A 19,613-nucleotide genomic window follows, 5' to 3' on the forward strand; every position below is an offset into this window, starting at 1 on the left:
CATGTGTCATTGATAAAATATGCATGTGTGTAGTTCATTGTTTAATTTCTATTATTTCTAGCTAGTCTTTATATATTTGAAATAATTACTACCTCCATCCCAAGGTTGAAGGCCTATATTTTTTTAGAAAGTCAAACGAAGTAAAATTTGACTAAATATTTAGAAGAATTTATGAATAAATATGATATTTTGTATGTACCATATGAAAATATATTTCATTATCTATCAAATGATATTGATTTTGTACTTTTCATGTTAATGATTTTTTATAAAAACTTAGTCAAACTTAACATAGTTTAACTTTCTAAAAAAATATAAGCTTTAAACCTTGAGATGGAGGTAGTACAGGGCAACGAAATGGTGTTTGGCTGAAGGCTGTCGGTGCAAGATGAGGAGATACGATCATACGAGTACAGTGGCGGTTCTCCCGTATTGTATGTACACATTGCGGGCTTGCGGCTTATGCTCGTGGAATGCAAGCCAAAAAACAAAATCGAGCGCGTGGTATGCTCGCAAATAGAATATGACATAGTACGTTGACATGAATTAATGCTATAAATCCACACACGATCCTCACCTTAGCACGCGCGCACACACCAGCTAATTAATCCAGATTCCAGATCAGAGTAGGGCTCCGCTCCTCTTCCATCTTCAAGCAAGCTAGCTAGAGCTAGAGAACCGGCCAGTTGCCATGAGGGCACAGGCGCACCTCTCCCTGGCCGCCATGCTCGTTCTTGCCACTGTAGGGTGCATGCCGGCGGCGGCGCAGGACTACGATTTCTTCTACCTCGTGCTGCAGGTGAGTGCCCCGGCTAGCTAGTTCAGTTCGCCGTAGACGGTGCGTTGCTGATATGATATCTATGTGGCTATGTGCAGTGGCCGGGGTCCTACTGCGACACGAAGCAGAGCTGCTGCTACCCGCGGTCCGGCAAGCCCGCGGCGGACTTCGGGATCCAGGGAATGTGGCCCAGCCGCGACGACGGGACCTACCCACAGGACTGCAACCCCGACAGCAAGTTCGACCCCTCTAAGGTGAGCGACCTGCTGAGCAGCCTGCGCACCAACTGGCCGTCCCTGGCATGCCCCAGCGAGGACGGGCTCCAGTTGTGGGCGCGCGAGTGGGAACAGCACGGCACCTGCGCTCAGAACCTCTTCAACGAGCACGGCTACTTCCAGGCCGCGCTCCACCTTCGCGACCAGCTCCGCGTCCTGGACGCCCTCGCCTCTGCCGGCATCTCGCCCGACGGCGGCTACTACACGCTCAGCGCGATCAGGGATGCGATCCGGGAGGGGACGGGGTTCGAGCCGTTCGTGGCCTGCAACCGCGACGAGTCCGGTAACAGCCAGCTCTACCACCTCTACTTCTGCGTCGACGCAGCCGCCTCACGGATCGTGGAGTGTCCCATCTCGCCCACCGCAAGGCCATGTGGCAACAGGATCGAGTTCCCTGCTTTCTAACTTGGTGTTGCCCTTTAATTGACAGAATAAACTGAGCATGCTCGCTCATGTCCAGTTCTTATTTTCCCATTTACCGGCATCTATTTTTTATGTCATCTTCATCCGCCGACTCATTTTTGAACCGAATGTGCCGGTTTCGGCCCATTTAGATCGTGGTAAACACATCAGCCAAACTTTTTTTCAGATTAATATTTCATTAGCGCAAACAAAATAAAAATAATCCCCTAGCGAGTTTGCGCCGTCCCCACCGCCTACTCCTCGTCGTCTTCTATGACCACGTCGACAAACTCCGACAGAGCCCATGGACAGGGCCAAAAAACTAGGGGCGCGTTTGGTAGCCTGCCATCGTCTTGGCTTGCAGCGGGCCAACAATTTTTGGCCCGTTTGGTTGCCTAGAAAGCCTCTGCGCTGTGACCCAACCGCTTCTCAAATCACCCTAGGAACAGGCCCAGCAACACCCAAATCGGCAGCTTTCAGCCGGCATGTCCGTTATCGTCCATTATTGCACGCCCTCGTCGGCTGCACGCATGGAGAAGCGTGGGAGACACCGCGTTGTCTCGGCTCTCGCTCCCCACTTCCAGTCACCGGTTCACTCCTCTCTCTCTCTCTCCATTTAACTCCCTTACTAACAAATGCCAATGTCCTATCAACCGCCGCCCATGGCCTCCTCGCCTCCTCTGCCTCCCCCGCCTCCTTCGGCCCTAGCGCCAAAAAATCACGCCGCAAGGCCATGTGGCAACAGGATCGAGTTCCCTGCTTTCTAACTTGGTGTTGCCCTTTAATTGACAGAATAAACTAATTCGCAAAAAAATAAAATTGACAGAATAAACTGAGCATGCTCGCTCATGTCCGGTTCTTATTTTCCCATTTACCGGCATCTATTTATGTCATCTTCATCTGCCGACTCATTTTTGAACCGAATGTGCCGGTTTCGGCCCATTTAGATCGTGGTAAACACATCAGCCAAACTTTTTTCCGATTAATATTTCATTAGCGCAAACAAAATAAAATAAACTCCTAGCGAGGGTTTGCGCCGTCCCCGCCGCCTACTCCTCGTCGTCTTCTATGACCACGTCTACAAACTCCGACAGAGCCCGTGGACAGGGCCAGAGAACTAGGGGCGTGTTTGGTAGCGTGGCATCGTCTTGGCTCGTAGTGGCTCAACAATTTTCGGCTCGTTTGGTTGCCTGGAAAGCCTCTACACGCTCTGACTTAACCGCTTCTCAAAGCACCCTGGGAACAGGCCCAGCAACGCCCGAATCAGCAGCTTTCAGTCGATCTGTCCGTTATTGTCCATTATTGCACGCCCTTGTGCAACGGCTGCACGCGTGGAGAAGCGCGGGAGGCACCGCGTTGTCTCGGCCCTCGCTCCCCACTTCCGATCACCGGTTCACTCCTCTCTCTCTCCATTCAACTCCCTCACTAACACATGCCAATGTCCCATCAACCGTCGCACATGGCCTCCTCGCCTCCTCCGCCTCCCCCGCCTCCTTCGGCCCCAACGCCAACGGATCACTCTGCCGGCCCGACGGTCACCAAGCTGAATGGTGTGTTGTTGCGCATCATCCGAGAGTACGAGGCTAGCGCCGCGATTTGGCGGCCCAGATCGATGCCGGTCGAGTACCGGTGTTGAATCGCCCATCGCCGATCGCGACCAGGCCCATCGCCGTGGGTAAGTGGAGCGCGGTCGTCGCCGCTCTACAGGCCACCTGTATTCGATCCGCGACGCGGGTTTTGAGCCATGCCTAGGGTTTCCTTCCGCTAGGGCGGCGACAATGCGGTGGGTGCGGCGGGCTCCGGCGGAGAGATGGAGCCCTCGTCGGGGTACGCATCCACCCCGATTCACATGTCGATGTCATGCGGCCAGCCGCGTTTGGCTGCTCCCAATGGCGTGCCACCGCTGTTCTGCCGACTTTGTGCTCGTCGGTAGCCGTCTCCTCCGTCCGCGCCCCGTCTTCCGACCGTGGCTCCGGCGCCCTGTCATCCGACCGCTGCTCCTGCTCTACTCCGCCTCCACCTGGATTTGGGGTGTCGAGGGAACTCCTCAGCAATGCCCACCATGAGGGGCTTAGGGTTGACGGAATCCTGCAGGTTAACACGAGACATCAGATACCAAACGAATAGAGAGCAAGATTTACCCAGGTTCAGGGCCTTCGATGAGGTAAAACCCTTACTTCCTACTTATCTGATCTTGATTTATCGAATAAAATAGGTTACAATTGGGCAGCCGACATACTGCTATGGTGAACTCGCCGGGAGGCAATGTTTCTAGGGTTTGTGTATGCTAGATTGTGCAGGTTTCGTATGTTCCTGTTCGGCGGGCTCTCTCCTAGCCTTTTATATAGGAGGCCAGGTCCCGAGAGTCCTGTCCGAACTCGAATAGATTACATCAAGATCTAATATATTCTTTACTTTATCGACATCTTCTCGTCTTGTTCGTCAAGAATCCGTCTTCGTGTAGGTCTTTTCCGTTATAACCGATGTATGGGCCTACCTTGGTTTAGGGAAATCTTCATGGGCCCCTTGTTGGACCAAAGGAGGTATACTAATATCGGGTACCCGAAGGGTAATGCCCACATCAGTAGCCCGCGAGTCAGTGGCCTAAGCGAAGTTTCGGGCAGGGACTAAAGTTGTCTTCACTAGAACATCTTGATAAGTAGAAGAAGATTGAGTCTTCATGCTCGTCGTCAAGTTGAAGTTGCTTGGTATCGGGTGCGCGTCCAGCGCTCCGATGGGAGTAGACCCGAATCTAGGAATGGATGTTTGTAACCGTGCGTAGACTCAAGTTGTACTACTCGAAGATATTGTTGTCGATGCTTTTGAAATTTCTTCATCACCCGATACTTTGAGTATATCAGGTCCTTTGAGACTTCGGGTGAAACTAAGCAATTGATCGTACGTAAGGGATAAAAGTAACGAGCCTAGTTTTATTCGGCAACCCGATACCGGTTAACTGCCGAAGGCAAAACAACGTTACCATACACAGATTCAATTCCCCGGGCTTGAACTTGGATTTGTTGAACCTTTGGGTCCGTTCTTCTTTGAATTCCTTGGGTTGTTGATGTATTTATTGTTTATATCGGGTACGCGTCCAGCGCTCCCGATGGGAGTAGCCTCTGAGTCTAGGGACGGATGTTTACAACCGTGCGTTGACTCATGTCGATTAGCCGAAATTTGTAGATTCTTTTCGAGTGTTACTTACATTCGGGTGCTCCGTCGTAGGGGAGCTGATGACTTTGATGACATCATCAATGACGTGGCAAATGTAGCAGTGAAACTGATGGGACACGACCTAGTGTGCCCACCCCTTGTCTACGCAGTTAGTTTTGGAAATGACCGAGCATTACGCGCTAACCAAAGAGTTTCCTCGATTCTTGCGCGTAGTGGAGGTAATGGGTCCCCGGTTTGCCTCTTCTTGTAACACGTGCTTAACCAGATCTCCATCCATTTTTCTATGGCATGAATCCATCGGCCCAATTCCAAAGTAACTTTTCCTTTATAAAGAGGATCTAGGGATTTACTCATCTCTCCCCTGCCGTCTTGTTCTTCTTCTTCTGCTCTTGCATTTCGTTGCTGCTACGCCCAAAAACCAGAGCTCCCAAGAAGCCTCCAACGATATGGGCAAGAAGAAGAGCCGCAGCTGCTAGCGCTGCTACAAGCGCTACTGGTTCGAAGACCATCGCGGTTGCACCGAAGAAGATTGCGCCGAGAGCCGCCACCACCGCCACTAAAGATGCTCAATGTGATTGGACTGCGTCTACAATGACCAAGTGCAATGAGAAGAAGATGTGGAGCCTTGGACTAATCTCTGGCTACGAGGGAGACGTTCGCCTGCTAGGTTCAGACTCCGTCCTAATCGCCTGCCGGATTTATTGTTATGTTTGTCGCTTTCATGTTCCGAGGGTTATCTCTTCCAGCTCATGAATTCCTTCGGTGCCTCCTATTCTCATACAGTATTGAGCTCTGGAAGCTAACACCGAATTATATCCTTCATCTTGCGATTTTCATTACCATCTGTGGAGCTTTTCTTGGTATCGATCCCTATTGGGCCTATGGAAGAAGATCTTCTTTGTCAAACGCTATAGTGGCAACAACGAACCTTACATTACTGCTAGGGTTGGCTTCGTTTTCCGAAAGGAAGTTAGTTACTTTAACTTTCCGATGAGAGAATATGTCCATGCCTGTAGGTCAAAGTGGTTCTATCTTAGGGATCAGTCGGCTCCAAGGCACAATACTGGCCTGCCGAAGTTTGTTGATGTACTAGAGGCGACGACGAAGAAATCCTGAAGAAACATTCTGACTGCCGAATAAAAAGTAACAGCCGATGATTTATATGAAAGGATCTTGGAAGTGTCCCTGGGGCCGCCTTTGGAGAAACATTCTGACTGTCGGCTCGGGTGCGGTGATGATGACTGTGCAGTGTCCCTAGGCCCGCCTTTGGTGCCGCCTGCCGCACCACGAGGAAGAGAAATACTGGGGGTGTTGCCGACATACCTTGGGTCATGCTGCTGCTCGGTGGCGATGCGGAGCAGCTCAGCCACGCGCTTCGTCTAGCGGCCCAGCTCTTCGCCCTCAAGATGGCCTAGATCTTCCGCGGCGGATGTTGCCGCGCGCACGTTCTTCTCGGGGGTGTTGTAGATCGGCCTGCCCAGGGAGGCGGCAGACGTAGCCTCGCCATCGCGGTCTATCTCTCCACCGAGGGCACCATCCGTGTTGACAGTGCGCTCCAACGGAGGGCCGCGGTTGCGCACGGACTTGGTGGTGTTGTCACCGGTGGCCATGACCTCCTGCATGACACGGGTGCTGGCGGCGCCGCGGCCGAGACCGGCTCCGCGAGGAGTGCTGATGCAGCTCCGCACATGGCGCGGGTAGCACGGTGGCGTGACGTAGACGCGATGTGCACCGAAGGTGATAATGTTGCCACCGGCAGGGAAGGGCCTGTCGGCGAAGCAGCCAGCGTTGTCGCTGAAACAGTCCAGCAAGCCGAGCCTCCAGATCAAGCCTGAAGTGACTCGCTCGCCGGAGGGAAGAAGGAGGCCCGTCTAGAAGAAAACTCCAGCCGCAGACACTGAAGGTCCCAGGGTGGGCGCCAAATGTCGCGGATCTGTCACGGCATATGCCATGAAGTGGCTTAAGTAAGGTGGTTGAGGCCTTATGGCCTACGGTGGATTCCGGAAGCGGGTATGAGCACAAGCAACACGTCGATGTACCCAGGTTCAGGGTCCTTGTGTGTAGGTAACACCCCTACCCCTGCCTGATGATGTATACGGTGTGTAGGCATTGCAATGGTGCTCCTTGAGCTGTGGCTGGCTTGAGAGAGCGTCGAGGTAGACGAAGACCTCCCCTCCCAAGCGGTTATGCTAAGTATGTAAGGAGAGAATGGGTCGATCCCCCAACGGGGGTGCTACTGGGGCTTATATAACGCCCGCTACAATTACATGGAGACCCCTAAAGCTACAGTGCCGCTCCCGCAGGCTCCGGATTCTTCGCGTGGTACCGAGCGCTAGGGGCCCCGGTCGCTTGTCCTTGTCACGTCGTTCTCTCCCTGCCGACAGGGACATGACAGGCCGACAGACAGCCTCTAGGCAGCATCTAGCTCCTGGTGTAGTCTGTGGCCCCTATGTAGCGCCGCCCAAGAGAGCCGGGTCATGATGGCATGTTGTCATGCTGATCCCTATTGCTATGCAGTGTCGCGGGACCAGCGGGATGGGACGTCCTCGTGGACTTTGGCACCCGGACGACCGTCCAGGAGCCTTCTCATGCAAGGATCACCAACTTCTGGAGCCGGCCAGGGGAAGGACGAACCCAGCCGATGAAGGGGCAGCCGGCCTAGCAATGCCGAAGCCGGCCAGCCCTATCTTTAGACGGATACATGTCGAAGCCGGCCCAGAACATGGCGCATCCGGCCATGGCCTAGCCGGCCTAGACTTGGTTGTAGTTGGCCCCAAGGCGGCAAGCCACAACTCCAGTCGGCCGCTCCTCAGCTGGCTTTGGCTGCGGGCCATCCGGCCCTGAGCCAACTGTTCCCAGTCCTTTGCCATACCCGGGGTCTTCCCCCACATTAGCCCCTGAAGCTGGCGAGGTCCTGCATAGAGAAGAGCCTGAGCAGGTTTCCCCGAAGCCTGTTCTTTGTTGATCTCATGGATCTTGCTGAAAAGCCTTTGAAGGGGCCAGCCGCGAATCTCTTCACGGCCGGCTGCGCCCTTCCCCTTTATGAAGATCTGACTTGCGCCATCCGGATGTCACCAAGCCGGAAGTCCGGCTCGCACCGCAAATGTTTTTTTATTTGAAGTGTAGGAGAAGTTTCCAGCTGCGCAGAGAATGTACCGCCTTGTTCCCTGGTGCCGTTGCCGGCTTGGACACGCGGTCTTCGAGCTCTCCGCCGCCTCAAGGCCCGAGCCTCATCCGACTGGCCTCTGCCAGATTCCCTGGGCTAGGCCCAGTGTCTGGTCACGTCTCTGTCGGCTTGAGATCTTCTGCGGCCGTTGGCGGCTTGGCTCCGCAAAAACTGGAGATCATGGCTAGTTACCCGAAACGCACGGGAGTTATGGAGATCGTGGGTGCAGTTAATCGCACGACGCCGCCCACAATCTCCACTTACCCACCGCTATAAATAGGGGGAGGGGGAGGCTCGAGGCTCTTACCGCTCACTTCATCTTCTTCCTCGCGCCGACGCTTCGTCTCTCTCTCTCTCTCTCTCTCTCTCTCTTCTCCTCGAAGATCTTTGAGCTCTGCTCGATTTCTCTGGTGAAGTTCCCCGAGACTCTGCACCTGGCCGCTGATACGTCGCAAACGTATCTATAATTTTTGATGTTGCATGCTTGTTTTACACCAATTCCAATATGTTTTATTTACACATCGTTGCAATTTTATACATTTTCCGGCACTAACCTATTGACAAGATGCCACAGTACCAGTTCCCTGTTTTCTGCTATTTTGTATTTCAGAAAAGTTGTACAGGAAATATTCTCGGAATTAGACGAAACAAAAGCCGAAGATCTTATTTTTCCGTAAGTAAGACGACGTCTAGAGGAGGGATAAAGAGGCGCCACAGGGCGGCCAGACCATGCCTTGGCGCGGCCCAGGCCCTTGCCGCGCCAAGGGGTGGTGTGGCCCCCCTGGCCTCCACCGACCTCGCCCTTCCACCTATAAGAAGCCTCCCGACGCGAAAACCCTAAATCAATCAGCCTCCACCCACGAGAAGTTCCGTAGCTCCGCCGCCGTCGTAGCCAAGTTTCGGGGGACAGAAATCTCTGTTCTAGCAACCTACCGGGACGGGGAATTGCCCCCGGAAACCATCTCCATCGACTCCACCACCATCTTCATCGCAGCTGCTGACTCCCATGATGAGGAGGGAGTAGTTCTCCCCCGAAGCTGAGAATTTTACCGGTAGCTATGTGGTCTATCTCTTCCATGATATGATCTTTATGATCGTGAGTTTTGTAGACTATTGACTCATCAGTTAGTGTACATATAGGATATTTCCATTGTCCTTGCCCTCGGCGACACTTGTATTGTCCATGTTCCTGGCTTCTTTCTTGAACGTGCCAAGAAGTTTTCTCATTGGCTGAGCCTAACATCTCTCTCCTATAAATAAATATGAAACTAGGGCTTGTTGACGGAGCAGATATCAAAAGCCTATGTTATCTCATTTTCTTAGAAAGATCTCCTTTTCTCTTCATCATGGGTTCTCGCATCATTTTCTTTAAAAACTAATAGACCTCTGCTTCTAAGTGCCTGGTATGATCGCAATACGCTTACATCTTGAGTCCACTGTTTCCTTTATCACAACGCAAGCTAATTAGATTATCCCAAATAGAGTTTTATTTATGCTTTTCTGCGAAATTTGTTAATTTTTGTGTTTGCTATTTTCTTCTTTTGTTTGTATTATACTAGAACCTCATTTAAACAACAAGCTACAGTAATCTATATTATTTTCCATGAATGTGAAATGATATCAAGCGATTTTGACACAATTTGTTCGAGCATAGTCCAAGGAAAGCCAATATGTTGGCACATGAGATAGCTAGGAATATTTCTACAATTCTATTTCTTAGTATGTGGGTCGATGAGCCCCCTAGTTTCCTTCTGCCGTTTTTGTTGAACGATGTATCAATGTTTGAAAGTTAATAAAAAGCGTCAGGTGGCTTTTCCTATAAAAAAGAGTGGTACGCGCAAAATGAGTGGTACTTGCAGGTCTTTTGGCACATTGAAATCATCTTATGTTGTGATATTCCATCACATGTGACATGTGATGATTATTGAAGAAGTCTTTCTTACTTTATGATATTTAATCATCTTGCAAGTTCCACTGTCTAGTTATTTAGTTCTCATTGTGCTTCCTGGTTGTAAGCTTTTGTCAGGATTGCATATTATATCAACGAGATGAAGTATATTATTGCGTGAATTCTTGAGGCTGAGATGTTCCTTCTGTTCTTCTATTTGGCGGATTGTATAATTCATGAGCGAGAGATTCAGCTCCATCTCAATGGTAAGTCTTTCTTTGAGTCCCAACAAAGGAATATGGGCAATCTGTATGTCTGCAAGAAATTTACAATGCCCTTATGATAAATGAAAAATGGCACTGTAGGGATTTTTCCCTACTGTTTTTGCTAAAAAAAATTACAATGCCCTCTCTTGTTGCATTAGGCTTGTTCGTCATGTTGCTAATATTATTGCATATGGCTGACTATGAGTGTTTTACCACACGTTCTATCTAAAGTAATTTTAGAATGGGGCACATTGATAACTGTACATGTTCTCATCTTCTATTCCTAAATAGGAGCACCCCACTACAATATTTCTCTGAACATGCAGGCTATCCAGCTCATCAACATGCCAGGTCAGCAATTTCTGTTTCTTTTCTTTCTTTCTTATGTTTTGTTTTCTGAAAAATCCCAGTTATTTTGGTGTCCTACAGTTCGAATCAGCCTAGACAATCTTTAGCCCATTCTCCAGCCCGTTTGTGATAGGAGAAACCAATCCCAACACTGTTTATCTTCTCCACTAAAATAACTCTGGATCGACCAACTAGCACCTCCTCAGTTAATGTCCACAGCAGCTTTCTCTTTTTCGCAAGAAACAGCTCCACGAGGAATTGATGCAGGAATGCGAGAGATTTCTGCTGAATTCCCCTATAAACTCTATGACGCGCCTCAGTCGTTCAAGCCACCACCACTCGCCTCTCACCTCCCACCCCTGTCCTCCTTTCCCCAACCTGTGATTTTGCATTGTATATGTTTGTGAGATTCAGATCTGGGAATTTTGAACAATTTAGGGAAGAACGGAAAATTAGTTTTTTACCTAAAAAATTGCTAAGCTTATTATTTTAGCAGAATCATGTTTGATTAGTACTTAAAATCATCGTCAGCTACATCAGACTTTTTGCATCAGGTACATGTCTACCAGCCGTGCTAAAAGCAGGTTTGCCAAACAATATTTTTGCATTTCACCGGTCGTCCACTCCAGCTGCTTCTCGAAGTCCACCAGCTACAACCGCTTATTTGTTCCGCTCGAGCTCAAACAAACAGGCACTAAGGCAAAGTCACCGGCACTGATTGTTAAGTTTAAGAAAAGATGAATATACACCACAGTATTTTTTTCAAAATGGGCACTTTATTACTTTAAGCAATAGATCTGGCCTCTGCATAACTAGGATGCACACAGCCGTACCAATATCTGTTACAAACCGACTACACGAGTTCCAAGATCAAAAAACAAAACTAAGTAGGTGGACCCAGGCGAAGATCACGCTACCGCCCATGTTGGGAAAAAATATCCCTCGCCGCATCCTCCAACCGTGAAGACACTTCCGGAAAGAAGTCTCGATGTTCCAACCGTTGAAGTGGCACCCGTGAGCGCAGCGTAGCTGTAGACCGGTATATGACCTGCATAAGAGAAGAAGAAATATTATTGAAAATCTTGTCATTTCTACATAGCCATAGCGACCAAATAATGACAATCGCTCCCATCCTAATAAGACGCTTAAACCTAACCGCCACATCATTGAGCCAATTACCAGATATATTGGCAACACTACTCTGGGGGTATAAGGTAGACCCTATTTGGACAATTGACCATATAGATCTAACAAACTTACACTTTAAGAACAAGTGTTTAATAGTCTCGTCTTGGTGACGGAAGACACACTTCTTACTTCCATGCCAGATTGCGTTTGGCAAGATTATCTTTAGTGAGTATGACCCCACGGCGAAGATACCATGCAAAAAACCTTTGTTTTGAGCGGTATCCTCATCTTCCAAATCTTTGAATTATTATCGACTGGAATATCAGGCTGAATCAAAGCATTGTACATGGAAGCCACAGAAAATGCACCATTCCCGGTGAGATTCCAACGAAACTCATCTAACCCCTGCGTCAATTGAACTATCTCAAGACGCTGTAGCAATTCATGCCAGGAGTTTTGTCTAGGACCGATAAGACTTCTTCTGAACAACACATTCGGTGGGAAAGTTTTCAACACCTCAGCGATAGTATCACTTTTGTGTCGCACAATATTGTACAATGCCGGGTATTATTATCGAAGTGTGGCATTACCAAGCCATTTATCCTCCTAGAAACGAATCTCCGATCCATCCTTAATACAGAAAAATCCATATGGAAAGAAAAATTTCTTTGTATTTGGTTTGAGGCTCACACAACATTGAGCCCAAAGCCAAGTCTGACGGGCCCATCATTTCCAATTCCACTCTTCCTGCTCGTCTGCATCGCCCCGCCGCCGTCCTCCCCTCACCCTCGGCTCCGGCGACTGCTGCTTCAACCTAGCCGCCACCTACTTCTCTTGCTCCCCCAGCGCCAACTCCCGCTACCCAGAGTCCTCCACTCTTCTGCGGTGGAGATGGAGGCGGGGAGTCCTAGTCGGAGGAAGAGGAAACTAGAAGAGCCGCCTGCGGCTACGGCGGAGGGAGGCACTCACGCCCGAGAACCGCCGCCCGGAGCGGGCCAAGGCGAGGAAGGAGACCCCTCCGCCGTCGACCGCATCAGCGACCTCCCGGACCCCATCCTCGCCGACATCATCTCCCTCCTCCCCACCAAGGGCGGCGCCCGCACCCAGATCCTCGCGTCCCGGTGGCGCCACCTCTGGCGCTCCGCCTCCCTCAACCTCGACTGCGACTGCGACGGCCTCGCCAACCTCGGCTACCACTTCCCCAACGACGACCATGCCCTCGCTGCCCTCATCCCTCGCATCCTCTCCACCCACCCCGGCCCCGGCCGCCGCTTCTGCGTCCCCGCGCTCTACCTCCTCTCCCGACCGGCTGCCGTCGACGCCTGGCTCGGCTCCCCAACCCTCGACGGCCTCTGCGAGCTCGAGTTCTGCCGCGTCCATGGCTATGAGAAAGCAAGGTCGGTGCCATCACTCCCGGCGTCCGCCTTCCGCTTCTCGCCCACCCTACGTGTCATCATCATCTGCAAATGTCACCTCCCTGACTCGGCTACCCAGGCCCTTTACTTCCCCCAGCTTAACCAGCTCGCTCTCAAGGACGTCGTCGTGTCCGAGACCTCGCTGCACACCATTATTGCCGGCTGTCCTGCTCTGGAGTGCTTGCTGATTCAGGGCAGCTCCGGCTTCCGTTGCATCCGTATCAACTCACTTACCCTCAGAAGCTTTGGTGTGAGCGTTGGTTCTCACCCAACACATGAGCTCCAGTTCGAGGAACTTATCATCGAGGACGCTCCTTGCCTTGAAAGGTTGCTCCGTCTTGATCTGTTTGAGGAACTCAATGTATCGATAACCTCCGCGCCTAAGCTGCAGACCATAGGCTGCCTTTCTAATAAGCGTGTCTCCTCCAGAAGTCTCATGTATGGTTGTGCCGCAGTTATTGAGGTAGCTCTAGCCTTCCTACGTCATTTTTCATGGGACTCCTAAGCTGCATTTCTTGTATATTACGTTATTACACATCATCTGCAGGGTGCCGGCCTAATGTTGTCTTCCATGCTTGATACAGGGATTGCATCTCGATAGGCTGGCGGCGGTGGTATGCACTGTCAAGACATTAGCTGTTGATTTGTTTATGAATGATCTGGATACAGTCATTGAGTTGATGAAATGCTTTCCCTGCTTGGAGAAGTTGTACATCGAGGTGACGAATTATTTATTGGAAGTTTGTAGTGTTCAACTGCTCTTTTGATCTAATTATTACTATTCTGACATGGTTCTTTCTTTTCTGTCTATGTTCTTTTAGTCTGTGCCAGGTTGGAAAAATTTATGGCGCCGTAAACATCGGGATCTTATTAAAACTTTTGATATTCGGTTAAAGACAATAGGATTGGGATTCTACCGGGGCATCAAGTCAGAAGTTGACTTCGTGACATTCTTCGTCCTGAATGCAAAAGTGCTTGAGTTAATGATAGTTCATGTTAGCCCCCAGGATTATTATCGGGGATTTGCTGAACATCACTCTAAGAAGCTGATGTTTGAGAGCAGAGCTTCAAGAGGTGCTCGGATTCACTTTACAACCGGTAATTGTCTCCGTGGTGCTTCAGAAATCAACCACGTTCGTGATTTGGATCTAATTGATCCCTTCATAAGTAGATGTCGACATTGATTAGCCTGTTAGGTAGTTCTTGCCTATCTCACTTTGTGCTTTTCCAAACTTGGCTAATCCTCGTGTTTGCTACTTTTTTCTTCTCCTTTGGTTTGTATTATCCTGGAATCTTGTGGCAATGCACAAACTGTTCAAGCATTTGTGTTGTCAGTTTTCTGTTATACTTTGTGTCATCACTGTAACTTGTAAAGGGCAGGGGCATGCACAGTCTCATTGAGAAGTCGTGCTGCTGCACTCAGTGTTATGTGTAAAATGAGCATGGAATCATGCCATTCATATCTGAAGGTCTTCGGAACACTGAAATCATCTTGTGGCTGTGCTCTTCCATCACAGGTGACATGTAGTGATACTCAATAAGCCTTTCACACTGTATGACATTAACCGTCTTGCAAGTTGCGATGTCTAATTACTTAGCTCTCATTTTGGTTCCTGATTGCAAGCTTTGGTCAGGATTATATATTACATCCAAGAGATGAAGTAGATGTGGATCGGCACCCTTTGATGCTTTCCATGGCAGTAGACCAGGGTCACACTGTGTATGTCTGCAAGAACTTCACAATGCCCTCTCTTGTAGCAGTCGATTTGTTCATCATGCTGATAATATTATTGTATATGGCTGGCTATTAGTGTTTTACTAGACGTTCTAACTATCTATCTGAAGTAATGTTAGAACGGGGCTAATTTGATAACTTTCCATGTTCTCGTTTCTATTGTTTGCCACTATTTATCTGATTTGCCTCATACGTGTATGTCTGCAATAACTTCACAATGCCTTCTCTTGTAGAAGTCGGTTTGTTTGTCATGCTGAATTGCTTATAATATTATTGCATATGGCTGGCTGTTAGTGTTTTACTACATATGCTAACTATCTATCTGAAGTAATGTTAGAACGGGCTATGCTCTCATTTCTATTGTTTGCCACTATTTATCTGATACCAACAATGTTTTTGGTTAGTAATTAATCTGCAAGCACTTTCTATCGTGTCTTTGCTCCTATCGCATATGGTTATTTTTAATTGTGTAGCTTATGGATCACTGATGGGTTAGCTATATATGTTGCTATTGCTTTTTCTTGAACAGTAGGAAATGAATGAACTTGCTGTTTAAGAGGATACCTATACTGGTTATTGGACTGCTACTGCACCTGCCAGAACATGTATGATGTATCATACGGTTATCATATGGACAAGTACGCCAGTCTTTGAGGTTTCAAAATAGTGAGATGGTTGCTGTAATCGTGTGAACTTTGCCCATGCATTTTGATTTAGCCATGAATGAACTTGCTGTGTTTACGAAATACATTATCATTGGCACATCGATTCGCTTACATATAGGATTTGATAAAATTATTCTGGCCCTTGTATTTTTATTGTTGTTGGTTCCGTTCATGAACATGCCAAGAGGTTTTGTCATAGGTATTTTTGTATACTTCAGTTTGAATCATGCTTTGGGTTCTAGCATATCCATAATCTGGAAGGCAAGACTATCATGTGAGAAGTAACTCTACAGCAAATGCTTTGCGTGTCGCTTCCAGATTTGGATTGTGCTCAACTCAGTCAGAAATCTGCTGTCTATGTAACCAGGTATCATGAATCATGTTGATTTCAAGCGGAGGAGCAGGCATCTGCATTAGTCAACTATGAAGCTTCTATTACTGTAGCAGTCCTTGTGCACGGTCGCGTCTTTGCATACCCACCGATTGTCCGATTCACATATGGTTTCCGACTCTTTGTCGGTAAGGATTAATCACCGAACCGCCTTGGGTACAAATTGCCCAGCTACATCTAGGCACGCTACCTGAACTGGAGAGAGAGAGAAAGAAGGTAAACGGATTGGAAGCCCTGCACGATCGGCGCCAATCGCCATGGGATCGGACGCCGGCTCCGGCGCGTTCCGCGGCAAGCGCCGGCGGGAGGGACCCCACCAATTCCTCTCCTCCGCGGGCCAAGGGACGACCTCCAAGAGGAGGAAACCCGATGACTCCACTGGGGATGACGGGAGCATGGAGTCCAGGTACGGCGCGGCCGCGTCCAGGATGATGGCCAACATGGGGTTCAAGTCCGGCACGGGCCTCGGCAAGGACGGGCAGGGGATCGTCGCGCCGCTGGAGGGCGTCTCGCGCCCCGCCCACGCCGGGCTCGGCAGCGTCGAGGAGCACAGGCCCTTCTTCCACGGTAAGGAGAACCTGCCGCCCCCGCCCCCGCCGCCCGCCGAGGAGGAACCGGAACCGCCGCGGTGGTCCAGGAAGGCCGCCGCCGCGAGGAACAGTCGTGCTCCTGGCCTTGTCCTGTCTAAGAGCGCGCTGCTGACGACGCGTGCCGAGCAGGTACAGCCCATGGTTGTGGACAGGGTGATCGACATGCGAGGCCCTCAGCCGCGCGTGCTGACGGACATGACAGGGCTCAACGACGAACAAGAGATGGATTTGGATGAAGACCTCCCCATGCCGGAGCTGCAGTACAATCTCCAGGTCCTCGTCGACCAGGCCGCGGCCGGCATCAGGGGCCTGGACGAGCAGCTGCAGCGGGAGAAGGAGGACGTGGCTAGCCTGACGCGTGAGAAAAACAGACTGGCAGAGCATGAGGCTTCGCACGGACACGAGCTGCAGGTCATGGAGGCCATCACCGGGGCTCTCGAGCAGGTCCGGGCGGACGAGGCGGCCGGCGTGCTCACTCCGGAAGCCCTGCTAGACACCTTCCGGGAACTGAAGACGCGCCACGAGGAGGTGTTCGACCTCTGTGGCCTCGCATGGATCGCCTGCGAGTTCGTGCGTCCCCTGCTGGTCAGGGCGTGCCATGGGTGGCAGCCGCTGCGTGATCCCTCGTTTGGGTTGGAACTAATGACGCAGTGGAAGGATTTTCTTCAGCAGCATCCGCAGCATTATGATTTCAGATCAGATTACATTGATCCATACACTCAGCTTCTGCTCGATGTGATTCTGCCGGTCGTCAGAGCATCGGGCGCTAACTCATGGGATGCCCGGGATCCCGAGCCGATGCTCCGGTTTCTTGAATCGTGGGAAGAGCTGCTACCACCAGTTGTGCTTGAATCAACGTTGGAGGATGTGATCATGCCGAAGCTCTCTGCCGCCATCGACTCTTGGGATCGCGAGAATGTGCCGATCCATGCGTGGGTGCACCCATGGCTGCCGATTCTGGGGCAAAGCAGGACAGAGACCCTGTGCCATTCTGTTCGGTACAAGCTGAGCACCGGCGTCCTCTGCTCATGGCAATCACACGACGCGTCGGCCTACGCCGCTCTATCTCCATGGAAGGGCGTGTTTGATCCGGCGAGCTGGGAGGCCATGATCACGCGGTACATCGTACCCAAGCTGAAGCTGGCACTGCAGGAGTTGCAGATCAGCCCGGCTGTTAACAGCCAGGAGCTCGACCAGTTCAACGACCGGGTGATGATCTGGTCTTCTGCTATCCCAGCGTACTGTATGGTTCATTTGTTGGAGGTGGAATTCTTCAGCAAATGGCTACTGGTTCTCTACCATTGGCTGCGCTCCACGGATCCTGATTTCGACGAGGTCGTGTACTGGTACAAGAGCTGGAGGGGGATTTTACCACCAGAGTTGATCGCACATCGTCGTGTACGGATGCTTCTGGCTGCTGGCCTTGTCATGATGGACAATGCCGCCGAAGGGCGTGAGGTGTTGCTGCCTGGGGCGGCAAGGGAGGCCACGGGGTGCCCGGAAGCAGCAGAGGATCAGCAGTTCGATGCGGCGCAGCGAGCACCACCGCAACAAGTGCCAGGAGCAGCCATGGAGGATTTGAGTTTCAAGGACCGCATCTTGGCGTATGCAGAGGAACACGGTTTGAAGTTCATGCCCAGCGCTGGCAAATTCTACAATGGTGTTCCGGTGTATGAGTTTGGCTGCATAAGAGTCCGCCTAGATTCCGTGAAGGGGCTGCTTTTTGCGCAAGTTCAAGGATCATGGAGTTCTGTGACTCTCGTGCAATTGATGGAGATGAACCGGATGGCAACACCATGCTAACATCCAATTGAAGTTTCAGACAAAAATGCGTGTACAGTTTAAGTCTTAACACTGTAATTTTGTGGGTACTTTTTGTAGAATAGCTTATATATAGAAAAAGTTTCTAATGTCCTTTGTGGCATCAACCTGCAGGTCAGGAATATGAATTCATGTGCTTCCTTTGCGCTATTGTTGGAGATGAGCTTGGATGGCAAGACCATACTAACAGATCATGTATTCAGTGGGAGTCTCAAAAAGAAACGTTTTGGCACTGTTTGTAGAATACCTTTTACGGAACAAATTTTCTAGTAATGTCCTTTGTGGCATCCACTTGCAGGTCATGAGCATGAATTCAGCTGTTTTTGAACATCTACATGGGAAAGAGTGACCTGCTGATGCAGAACTGTTTTGATCTGGTTGTCCATTGAGACCAATTTATTCTCTTGATATTTCTTTTCACCCAGTAAGTTTTATTTATATCTCGCTGAGTTTCTGGACATAATCAAATGCCCTCTCCAACTAAGAACAATATATTTCTGCATTAATCTTGTTCTGCATCAGTGCATAAATCTGACAGGAAACTATGGGGGTGAGAAGGTGTTAGATTCATATAGTAAATCAATTTTAGAACAAACATCAACTAATTGGGTAGCAAATGAGCATAGACACTCATAACACGCTCTACCATAATTTTTTGCGGATAATCCCAATTTTTGTTTAATAGTACATCCCAATAAAGGATGACCATACTTGTTCAACTTATCTCTTTCAACTTGGATGCTGAGTGCCAGTAAGGAAATTTTTGGAAAAGAGGGACAAGGTAAGTAATCAAAAGAGGGTATGTGATTCCTGTTAGTGATGTATAGACCCCTTTAGTGTATATTTTCAGTGTATGAGGGGTTCCCTGCATATTGTACCAACTACAAGTTGCTCATTCACAACATGGTATCAGAGCTCTAGGTTTAGCTCTTTGCACGACTGCAACTCCATGCTCGATCCGTGCCGCCACCGATGATCTTTCCGGCCGCCGCTGCTCCACTCCCTTCTTTCTCTCCCGTTCTCGTCGGGATCGAGTTATTTTCCAAAAAAATTGACCATTTTCATCGGTTTTAGAGCTCCAAATCGAGCTCGATTCGGCCGCTGCTCCTCCGGCCAGCCCTGCTCCGGCCGGCCAACCCTGCCCCGGCTGCCCCGCCGCCGGCCGACTCTGCCCCGACCGCCCCCGCCCCGGCCGGCCCTGCCCCGGCCGCTCCCGTCTCAGGCCGGCCTCGCTCCGGCCGCCACCACCTCTGGCTGGCCTTGCCCCGGTTGGCCCTGCCCTCGGCCGGCCCTGCTCCGGCCGCTCGTCCCGCTGCCTGGCTCGGCCGGCAGATCTAGATCTCGTTCCAAAAAAAAGGCTTCCTCTGCATCTGGCTATGTCAGTATTCCTCAGTGCCAAGTGATCTTTGATGGTACCAACTATGGGGAGTTTGCTGCCTTTATGCGCATCCACGTGCGTGGTGTTCGGCTATGGGGTGTTCTTACCGGCGAGGTCCCTTGTCCGCCGCATCTCGCTGCTCCTGTGCCTCCTACACCACCGCCAGTGCCACAGGCCCTTGCTGATGATGCTC

General features: G+C 50.3%; 3 protein-coding genes across 5 annotated transcripts; all 3 read left to right on the forward strand.

Moving 5' to 3' along the window:
• The first annotated feature begins 691 nt into the window (after nucleotides 1-691).
• LOC124685801 (ribonuclease 1-like) lies at nucleotides 692-1,458 on the forward strand. Its single transcript, XM_047219836.1, has 2 exons — nucleotides 692-799; nucleotides 877-1,458. Exons 1-2 carry the CDS (start codon nucleotides 692-694, stop codon nucleotides 1,456-1,458), a joined length of 690 nt encoding a protein of 229 aa, XP_047075792.1.
• A 10,858-nt stretch (nucleotides 1,459-12,316) lies between these two features.
• On the forward strand, nucleotides 12,317-13,942 carry LOC124685802 (FBD-associated F-box protein At5g60610-like). Its single transcript, XM_047219837.1, has 4 exons — nucleotides 12,317-13,303; nucleotides 13,425-13,559; nucleotides 13,662-13,811; nucleotides 13,904-13,942. The coding sequence occupies exons 1-4, from the start codon at nucleotides 12,317-12,319 to the stop codon at nucleotides 13,940-13,942; spliced, it is 1,311 nt and encodes a 436-aa protein (XP_047075793.1).
• Nucleotides 13,943-16,059: 2,117 nt separating this feature from the next.
• Nucleotides 16,060-18,384, forward strand: LOC124685835 (septin and tuftelin-interacting protein 1 homolog 1-like). Of its 3 annotated transcripts, none has more exons than XM_047219869.1 (2): nucleotides 16,444-18,060; nucleotides 18,157-18,384. In XM_047219869.1, the coding sequence occupies exon 1, from the start codon at nucleotides 16,444-16,446 to the stop codon at nucleotides 18,022-18,024; it is 1,581 nt and encodes a 526-aa protein (XP_047075825.1). In that variant the 3' UTR covers nucleotides 18,025-18,060; nucleotides 18,157-18,384. The 3 variants fall into 3 exon arrangements, with proteins under 3 accessions (XP_047075827.1, XP_047075825.1, XP_047075826.1); XM_047219870.1 differs by having other exon boundaries at nucleotides 16,444-18,055; XM_047219871.1 differs by lacking the exon at nucleotides 18,157-18,384 and having other exon boundaries at nucleotides 16,060-18,101.
• Nucleotides 18,385-19,613: the final 1,229 nt, after the last annotated feature.

Source organism: Lolium rigidum, chromosome 2, assembly GCF_022539505.1.
Source record: "Lolium rigidum isolate FL_2022 chromosome 2, APGP_CSIRO_Lrig_0.1, whole genome shotgun sequence".
NCBI classification, from domain to species: Eukaryota; Viridiplantae; Streptophyta; class Magnoliopsida; order Poales; family Poaceae; genus Lolium; species Lolium rigidum.